General features: G+C 36.8%; 1 protein-coding gene across 1 annotated transcript; it reads left to right on the top strand.

Annotated features, from left to right (window-relative positions):
• The first annotated feature begins 1622 nt into the window (after positions 1-1622).
• Positions 1623-9661, top strand: LOC129001252 (NADH dehydrogenase [ubiquinone] flavoprotein 1, mitochondrial). Its single transcript, XM_054428485.1, has 10 exons — positions 1623-1767; positions 2932-2996; positions 3628-3772; positions 4181-4274; positions 5492-5690; positions 5979-6209; positions 6756-6988; positions 7620-7725; positions 8167-8379; positions 9401-9661. The coding sequence occupies exons 1-10, from the start codon at positions 1713-1715 to the stop codon at positions 9482-9484; spliced, it is 1425 nt and encodes a 474-aa protein (XP_054284460.1). The 5' UTR covers positions 1623-1712; the 3' UTR covers positions 9485-9661.
• The last annotated feature ends 363 nt before the right edge of the window (positions 9662-10024 follow it).

Below are 10024 nucleotides of genomic sequence, written 5' to 3'. Positions count from 1 at the left end.
TCAAAAATAAGCACAAAAAATGAATTTGAAATTTAAAAAAATTAACATGGGTATTATGGGTTGCTATGGTGATGACGAAATAACAACACAATATAAACAGAAAATCAAAACAAATGGAAGACATTCCAATCACATGTTTTATTTACAGTGTGGGGTGAAAATAGAGAAGGTTGTACAAAACATACTTTTGGTCGATTTTTCTACCACGGGGCGTGCTCTCGTCAAAATTAATGCGTGGTTTATTGTTTGAGTGCCGAGAGATGGTGCATTTCGCAGTTTTGTTCTTAACCACGCAACATTCAAATAGCTGGTATATGGTACAAACAAGGAAGAAGGTATAACTGAAAACCACCTGAAAACCCGTAAAACGTAATCGATTGATTAATAAATACCAGGTAGAATTAGAGTTTTAAATAGGTAGGCCTACTTTTGTTATGAGTAACAAAATTGTCAACAAACGCACCCTGAACAGCCACCTCTGCAATACAGTTCCATGGTTGAGTGTCCATTGGTTACGTTTAAATAGAGTAGAAATAATCAATTGTTCAAGTACCGGTATGCTTATGTAAACTAATTGTTTTTCCATATTGTGTTTGGATTTTATAAAGTTAGCTATAATCTTTGTTAAAAATATCAAAGGGCAAGCAATATAAATAGAATTGTTTTTAAAAGTGCCCTCAATGATCCGCATTAATGACAAATTTATAAGTAGGAATCAAATCGTAATTTAAACAACTTTAAACTATTATGACGGAATAAAACTATTTTCTGTTGATGCTAAAATTATAATATGTTAATGTTAATGGAACAATTCCAGTGGCGATTCCAAAGGTGGCTAAGACCCCCCCCCCCTATCATGGACCCTGGGTAAACAAATTTAAAAGTTCATTTCGTCGTCCCTAAAACGTAACCTAGGGTTTTTTAATACAGTTCTAGACCTAAAAAGCTGTTTTAGAAAGTCACCAAACTGTTTTAAAAATACAAAATTTTCCATAGACAAATTAGGGGTTAGGGAGGGGTGGCTGAAACCCTCTCTTCTTGGAGGTTGTGAGACAGCCACCTGGAGAGTTTAGCTCCTCTTGACAAGGTCCTGTAATTACCACTGAGTCGAGTGCTGCTTATTCCCCGACAGTACCATCACTTAGAATGAGCGCGTATTGTAAGATCATGAATGGTAAGGTAAGACAACATTTTGTTAGAGTGTATCGTTTATTGAAGATTCTAAATTCCAAGATAAGTAATTGTTTATTCATAGAAAACTAATCAGTTTAATTATTTATTGTGAATTGTGAAATGGGTTTTCTTTCTGACAATAACGAATAAAGAGTAAGTATAAAGACAAATCTTTTCGCTTTAAGCTCATTTAATAGTGAACAATAACCAACAGGCATGACATACAAAGTATGGCTAGAAAAACAGACTCCGAATTGTAATTAGGATGTAATGGCTTATTGCAATATCTAACTACAATAATCCCAGATAAGGGCTCTAAAACTTACTGGATTTTAATTTTACTAGTTATAGTATTGCAAAAAATCACAGCCTTAGAAACCAACAGCTAAAGTAAACAGCTGAGTGAAATCGAAATCATCAAGCTGTAAATTGGCGTCTGCTCTGCAACAGTCAGCGGCTGCGCCATTGTTTTTGTTGATCCTGCGTTGTAGGCAAGGAAAATTTATTAATTTTGCTCTGCATCGGAGGAGGATTTCAAAATGGCCGGATCATTTGCGTTATCGAGGGTCTCCCTGCTGCCGAAGAATAGCTTAGGTGAGCTTTAATGCATATTTTTTAACGTCGAAATATTTCATCATGGTGTTTCAATGTACTACACAACTTGGAATGCGATGGCGCTTCAAGGATGTTAATAATTGAACGTTATGTAAGACACGGAGAATTCCACTCTCTATGCAAAATATTTGTGTGTAGGCCCTATTTATGCCTAAGCACTATTCAATTGATCTTAACTATAACATAAACTCTCTTCCCTAAAAATGTGATACTGCATTTTTAATAAGTATTTTATGCCATTGCAAAAATTCTGACCTTGTGACCTCCAGGGCCAAACAGTCATTGGTGTATTTTATATTAATTTGTAACATGCCCTATGAATGTTTTAGACCCAACGCAATGTGCAAAAGGCAGAATATTTCCATTCTAATTGCTGTATTATTGAACGTCATTTAAAGCTTAAGTTTAGGCCTAAGTTGTTTTACGTAACTTAAACAACATTAAATTGTAGGTATTTAGATAGCCGGTAGAACTTTGCTATAGCCTAAGGCTCCTTTTTTATATTAATACGATTTAAAATAACGTACAACGTCTTGGGTCTATAGTCTAGGACAATGGAGTCGGATAAGAAAGCTTAACGAGCCAAACTATTAAGTTACTTTCTGTGCCTATTTGTTTCATTATTTTCATTTAGGTTATTTACCTAGAAGTAGCATTCAAAGTCTTAAACGCAATAGCCATAAGTTCAGAAAGTTTTCAATTTCATTAAATAGCCTCACTTAACTTTCTCAACTCAATTTTAGACCTAGGCCTATATTTATTCAGAATTCATTGATTCTCACAAACAGGGACTCAAACTGTCAGGCGAATGTAATCACTACCTGCCCTGTGTACCTATACAAATATTTTAGGCTAATTAAAAATTATATATCAATTGACCAGATGTAGCCTATTTAGGATTCTTTGACAATAGGTAGTCAACTCGTTGAAATTTGTAGGCCTACCTCCAATAGCCTACAATTTTATCTAAATTGGCAATCTTAAGTTTAATGCAAAATTATTGCCATTTATTCTCTTTGAGCCATAGTCCTTCATGATCAATTTATTTTCTTGAATGTTCCTAGTTCTCTTTTAACTTGGTGTGCGTTTAATGTTTCTATCCTAAGGTACCTATAATAAAAACTGTTCATGTTTTGTTAATAGGCAGTGTTGGAGCCAGCCTAACACAAGTAAGACATTTTGCTGATGCTCCGCCGCCACAAACCAAGGTTTGTACAGGTTTTAAAGATGTAACTGTAAATATTATCTGTAAAAACCAAATATTTATAATAGGCTAAGGCTACTAAATACTATTTAGTAGGCTAAGGAAGACTAAGAGATTGATTGGTCCTACTAACCTGAAACATTCAAGTTAGTGTTGTAGGCCTTGTAAATAAATTGGTATCTTAACGCAAGTTGAATAAAACATATAAGTTTCTAATGATCTACACTCAAGGTAAACCTTCTAACTTAACAGTAAAATCCTTAAAACCCCCATTAACCTTTGTGAATATGAGGTCTAGTGTATGGTCTGCTAAGATGCAACACCGCAACCGTTCCGCCTGTACCCGGCACCCTGACTCTTGCCCACCAAAAAATATGCAAATATAACTGTCAACATTTAAAATTTCAATTACAGTTTAAGTGGGGACCCTGTCACATATTTTAAGTTATTCATTGCCTCTCTGAAAAATAACCGAAATAGTTTATAAGTAACATGATTGCATATTTCTTTGTTTCTAGTACGGTAATCCTGAAGGATTATTTTCAGTAAGAACCTTGATAGTGTATATTTTAGATTTGATGTGTTGTTTGGTAATAGTTCTGTATTTCAATATATTTATCGGTTCAATATTTCAGACAAAGTTCGGCCCATTGGCCGATGAGGACCGTATCTTCACCAACCTCTACGGACGACATGACTGGAGGCTCAAAGGAGCTCTCAAACGAGGAGACTGGTACAAGACCAAAGAAATACTTCTCAAGGGGCCTGACTACATCATCAGTAAGTCTAGTTTTTGAATTGTAGCCCTTTAAATATTTAATTTGCCACTTAAATTTAACAATAGCCTAACCTAACTGCCTTATGGACTCAAAGTTGGAATATATTTCTTTACTTAGAGAATAGAGTTTACAAAATAAATCCTGAAGATAGAGATGGTGGTTTTTGTTAGGTTTCTAGGCTTGCATTGTTGTATCAGCAAGTGCTGGTGTTTCTTATTCAAAGAAATATTGTAGTGTTACTGACAAGTAATATACAATTGATCCCATTACTTAAGCCATTTATCATGACGAGGAAGAGCAGAGGACCAAACCCAGAACCCTGTGGTACTCCATTTGTATATTTTTGTCAACATTGTTTCAAAGTATCCGTTGGTTTGTGCCTGGGTTATAAATATTGTTTCAATTTCAGATGAAGTGAAAACATCTGGGTTGAGAGGCCGAGGTGGCGCCGGGTTTCCAACTGGAATGAAATGGAGTTTTATGAACAAGCCTTCTGATGGCAGGTGAGAATTATCTTATTTTATTGGTGCTGAAGTATGCAAGGTATGATATACCCTAATAAGTTAGGCAAGTGCCATGGCAAGCATCAAACTATGTGGCTCCACCAAACTCATACAACAAAGTAAAGAAATGAATATGCTGTAGGCCTAAATGTTTGTGACAGCCCAAAATCACTGCTCATAAAATAGCAGAAGTAAATTGCAGCCTCTAGGTAAATGTATAAAGAGAAAAATGATAAGATAATCCTGTTGTAAAAACTAAAAACCTGAAATTGAGCATCTCTTTTTGTTAAACAAGAAAACTATTTTATAAAACGTTTGAAATTTCTTCTCGGATTATTTAATTTCATTTTTAAAGCGTACTAGCTGTAACCCGCGGGCTTTGCCCCGTTTAACTTCTTAATTTTCAAGATGATCTCGTTCGCATGGCTCAATCACGTCCTGGTTGAAGTTCGTTCGCTACGCTCACTCACCTTTAGGTTGGAGCTCGTTCGCTACGCTCACTCACCTTTAGGTTGGAGCTTGTTCGCTGCGCTCACTTGCCTTCAGGTTAGCTCGTTCGCTACGCTCACTTGCCTTCAGGTTAGCTCATTCACTACGCTAACTCGCCTCCAGGTTGAAGTTCGTTCGTTGTGCTCACTCACCTTTTGGTTGCAAATTAGCTGTTGTCATAAATGTAAAAGAAATAATAGTGCTGCACCCTGTTGGTAATCCTTGTAGGTAACTTTAATGCTATTGAACATCATAGAACAGAACCAACTTGTTTAATTGAAACAGCTGTTAAGATTCATTAATTACATTTCTCATAAGGTTAACATGGAAAACTCCAGAGCCACTGGGGTGGAGCCGATTGGACGGATCACGAAATTGATGGTGTATAAACCTATTCCATGAAATTCTACACGTATGTACCAAGTTTCGTGGCAATCGGTTCAGCAGTGTCTGAGTTTATCACTGCTAAATATATATACAAACATCCTCTTTTATACTTATAGATAGTTTTTGCCCAGAAGGTTTTTAAGATGCCTTTTCACTTTTGACTTTTTCAACTAACCCCAATAAAAATCTCATCCTGGGAGCTGTTGTTTCTAATAACAAAGCAGCTCATAGGCACAACATACACTCTTCACTCACACAGGTTTAATCACTAAAATATATACCAAGAGTAAAAGTTGATTTTCCAAATGACATACGTATATCTAATTCCTACAACCCTCTAGGCCCAAGTACCTGGTTGTGAATGCTGACGAAGGAGAGCCAGGAACGTGCAAGGACCGAGAGATTATGCGTCACGACCCACACAAGCTGGTGGAGGGCTGTCTGATCGCAGGTCATGCCATGGGCGCCCGAGCTGCGTACATCTACATCCGAGGAGAGTTCTACAACGAGGCGTCTAACATGCAAGTGGCCATCAGTGAGGTAGGTGACAAATTGGACAGTGTTTTTGTCATTTATAAATGATTACATGTATTATTTGATGCCCTTTGTTGGTGTTTGTGAGTTGATAGACTCCTTTATAATATTGTTAACTTCAGGAAATAGATTTTACAGTTAAAATGTAAAATGTTAAAATGTGTTTACTACCTATATAATTAAACTAATTTGTATTTTTGGCTGATTTAGTAGTCGAAATTTAAATTAAGTCTTGAATACCGTAGAACTCCAAAAATTAGTTGGGATGACTAGAAACTTATTGTATTTCTCTAGGCCTACCAAGCGGGCCTGATCGGCAAGAACGCCTGTGGCTCTGGCTACGACTTTGACGTGTTCATGCACCGAGGCGCAGGAGCTTACATTTGCGGTGAGGAGACAGCGCTCATCGAGTCCATTGAGGGGAAGCAGGGTAAGCCCCGCCTCAAGCCACCATTCCCCGCAGACGTCGGAGTGTTCGGCTGCCCCACTACTGTTAGCAACGTGGAGACCGTAGCAGTTGCTCCTGTAAGTGTTTCAACTCAACTACATACATCATTAATGCTTGCACAAAATGTTACAATGATCAGCATCAACATTATACCAACAACACGATATTAAAAATATCATACTCAAATAGGTACTTAACTATAAATAAATGTCAAACTAAACTGATGAAAATTAACCATAATCTGTCCAATTGTTTCAAGAATATAAAAAATAGGGAAAGGTCAAGAATGTATCTGGCATAAAATTGTGTATGCTTTTAATTTTTTTTTTTTACTCTATGGTAGGAGTATTTAAAAAACACCTATCCTTATTCTATTCCATATAAAAATCTCGAGAGTGTTTTCAGTCTCAATTTTCACTGTTTTTAATGGGAAATTTTTTTAAAATTTTGTACCTATCTTCATCAGTTTTTAAGGAATATCTGTACAAACTGTTTAATCCATTCTGTGATCAAATCTTGAGCTAAAGAACGCAATTAGATAATTTTTAATAAAATAAATAAATTTGTTATAATACATCCAACATTATCCATAGTGCTGTCTAATTATCATCACAACCCTGCAGGCCATTTGTCGACGCGGCGGTGCATGGTTCGCCGGGCTCGGAAGACCTCGTAACTCAGGTACCAAGCTGTTCAACATCTCCGGCCACGTCAACACACCTTGCACTGTGGAGGAGGAGATGTCCATTCCTCTGAAGGAACTGATTGAGCTACACGCGGGCGGAGTGGTGGGCGGATGGGACAACCTGCTAGCTGTGATACCCGGCGGCTCGTCTACACCACTGATACCAAAGAGGTAAAATGTAGCTGTCAATTAGTTTTAGTACTTCTTGTTCTTGGCTATCTAGATTAAATTAAATACATCATACCACTTTTTAGGTTAACATGGTGAAAAACTCTTTTTGTGTCCAACCTTCAATATATAGGGGCTAGGATCTAGCCTGGAACTGTTTTACACATTACTTTAGGCTGGACCTTTGCGTAATTGATTAAACCAAATTAATCGGGGATTGGCGAAGATTGAACTCAGAGCCTTTTAAATTACAGAGTCCTGCTCTCTAACATTGAACAGCTGAATAATACACCCCTTCCCCATGAATGAAATTCCAATTTCATGGGTGTCGCTAATGTGTATAGCCTAATTCTCAGTATTCCGTGAATCATGTTTCAAATCACAAAACTCGATCTGAATTGATCATTGCAGGTTGATTGACAGTAATATTGTGACAGTAATATATCATAGGCTTCTAGGCTTTGAGGTGGTTTAGGTTTTTTTTATGTTGTTTCATTAGTTTCTCATAGGCCTCCAATCTTCTAATTAGTTGGCAACCTCGGTGTTCACTCTCACTCGTCTACCAAGTCATTAGTTTTAATTTTCAGTCCTAGATCATTTCTACCTAGTTCTAATGTTGTTTGTGTTGTGACAGTGTGTGCGAGGATGTACTGATGGACTTTGACGGCTTGGTAGCTGCCCAGACCAGCTTGGGAACTGCGGCCATCATTGTGATGAACAAACAAACAGACGTCATCAAGGTAGGAAACATGTACATAATATTATGTACTAATAAGGGTTACAGTTTTATACAAGGGCGGTTTTTTTAAGTAAGGTCCGTTTTGTCGTATAGATCCGTAGTTTGATTTGTGAACAGAATGACACAATTGGCAGCTCTCTGTAGCTGACATGTACGCTTCACTGTGTGTGTTATCCGCTTGCAAGATAAGGCAAACCGTTAGTAGTAGGCCTACTTTAAATGTTTTTTTTGTGCGTTTTCATGCCCTTTGTGTATTTATTTGAATGTCATTGACGAGTCTATTAATGGATGAAACATTCTTGAAAGCACTTGGAACACGTGGGCTTGACCACTACTTTGATGAACTATTGACGTATGGGAACTTATAGTCTAATTAAACAGTTCAGGGGCTACATAATGAATTTGAATGCAAATTTTACATTTTTGTTTGTGTTTATTTTAGGCCATTGCCCGTCTCATCATGTTCTACAAACACGAGTCCTGTGGCCAGTGCACACCGTGCCGTGAGGGCATCAACTGGATGAACAAGCTCATGTATCGCTTCGTCGATGGAAATGCTCGCCCTGAGGAGATCGATATGCTCTGGGAACTAAGCAAGCAGATCGAGGGACACACCATCTGCGCTTTGGGCGACGGCGCAGCCTGGCCTGTACAGGTAAACTTGATTGCTCGTCCTCAATGTGGTACTAACCTACCACTCACTACATCAACTTCAGTTTGTGTTCTCTCAAATATATTCCTCAGATAATTTTGTATGGATTTCTATCAAGGAAAAGGAATACACAACTAACAAACTCAAGAGGTATAAGTTGAGTTGAAGTAGTTGAGAATTTAAGAAGTAGTTCCTCTCCTCTTCAAGCTCCTCAAACCCTTGCAGGGTTGAAATATAAAATAACTTTTGTTGTGAGCTTTTTGTTTGCTATTGAATGCTTGAAACTCTTGTCTTGGACTAGTAATTTGATTATCCATTCAATTCATTCAACCTTGATATATATATACCTAAGCCAAGTGCTCTTTAATCAAAAAATTGACCTTTACAACCAAACGTCATGAGAAAAACATAAAATCTTGGGTTCTATATCAGTAGCTCCCATTTCCCATGTTCCCTTTATAACCGTGGAGTATTGCTCTTTATATTTTGCCATTCTCATGGTATATTGTGACTGCCAAACCTTCAGTCTAAATTATGGCATAGTGGCTGGTTTGGCGTTCTGTTATATTACATAACTATAAATTAAAGGACCTGTTAGTCGGTTCTTTCACTGTATGTCTATTTTATTTTACATTTGTGATAGGAAAGAAGGATGATATATTTATATGTATATTAAGAATTTACAAACTATGGAGGCAAACACATGGTTTGCCATGTGTATGGCAATATCCATATGTTTGGAGGCACATATGGTTCTGAATTTAAAACTCCAATTTAGTTTTCAAAAATATAAGTGTTTTTCACATTAGTTAGTAACACTGTTTACCATTATACTTGAACTTATCAAAATACTTTTTTACTGTCAAAAATCAAAATCAAAATTTTGGGGCTGAGGCGCCTATTGGTAACAATTATTCTCAACCCTATTCCATCCCCATAAGTTTGAAACGTTTTGTTTATTATTTTATTCCAGCAATGAAATATGTTTTAAAGGTTCTACAAACTTTCCTTTTTCTTTTTCCAGGGTCTCATCCGACACTTCAGACCAGAAATCGAAGAAAGGATGAAGAAGTTCCACGAGGAGCAGAAAGTCGCTAAACAGAACTAATACTATGTGTATACTCACTAGAGGCCGCAAAGGCTGGATAGGCCACACACTAAGCCAGGGAAAACAACCCATTTATGCAATGATATTTATTAAGTTATTAACCACAATTGTGATTTTCCCGGCAAGGAATTAAATGTATTTGGTTTTGTACAGTATTAAAATTATTTTCCTCTGTTATTTGTTCTAGTATCATTCAAAAGCCTATATTCTATTCACTATTTAGACTAGATGCAAGTGTAGCTTGTCATTGAAAAAAATTCAATCTGTGGTTTGTGACAAGGGTTATTTGCTACATCACTGACAGAAACACCAACAGTACATAACAAATTACTAAGCCGCTAGCAGAATTTTTATTTTTTATCACTATGTATACGAAAGTAGCTCATTTCTGTACAGCTGAGCTATCCAAAAACAGTTGATTTCTAATCTAGCAAAACATATGATTTTGCCTGTTCTAAACAGCCATACAAATGAATTTTCCGTTTAGCTTAACAGGAGCACTAATGTACGCATTATTTTATTACAAGAAATATTTTCAAA

The sequence above is a fragment of the Macrosteles quadrilineatus genome, unplaced genomic scaffold (genome assembly GCF_028750875.1).
Source record: "Macrosteles quadrilineatus isolate MER2022 unplaced genomic scaffold, UCM_ALF_1.0 Scaffold_8__2_contigs__length_117827958, whole genome shotgun sequence".
In the NCBI taxonomy this organism is placed as follows: Eukaryota; Metazoa; Arthropoda; class Insecta; order Hemiptera; family Cicadellidae; genus Macrosteles; species Macrosteles quadrilineatus.
The sequence above is the reverse complement of the archived record's forward strand: the minus strand, read 5'-3'. Positions and strand labels throughout refer to the sequence as shown.

Excerpts from the sequence above, each read along its gene's own strand:
- LOC129001252 (XM_054428485.1), top strand. The coding sequence starts at position 1,713 with ATGGCCGGATCATTTGCGTTATCGAGGGTCTCCCTGCTGCCGAAGAAT. Across the intron at positions 5,691-5,978 it reads TGCAAGTGGCCATCAGTGAG|GCCTACCAAGCGGGCCTGAT; the intron begins GTAGGTGACAAA and ends GTATTTCTCTAG. Across the intron at positions 6,210-6,755 it reads AGACCGTAGCAGTTGCTCCT|GCCATTTGTCGACGCGGCGG; the intron begins GTAAGTGTTTCA and ends ACAACCCTGCAG.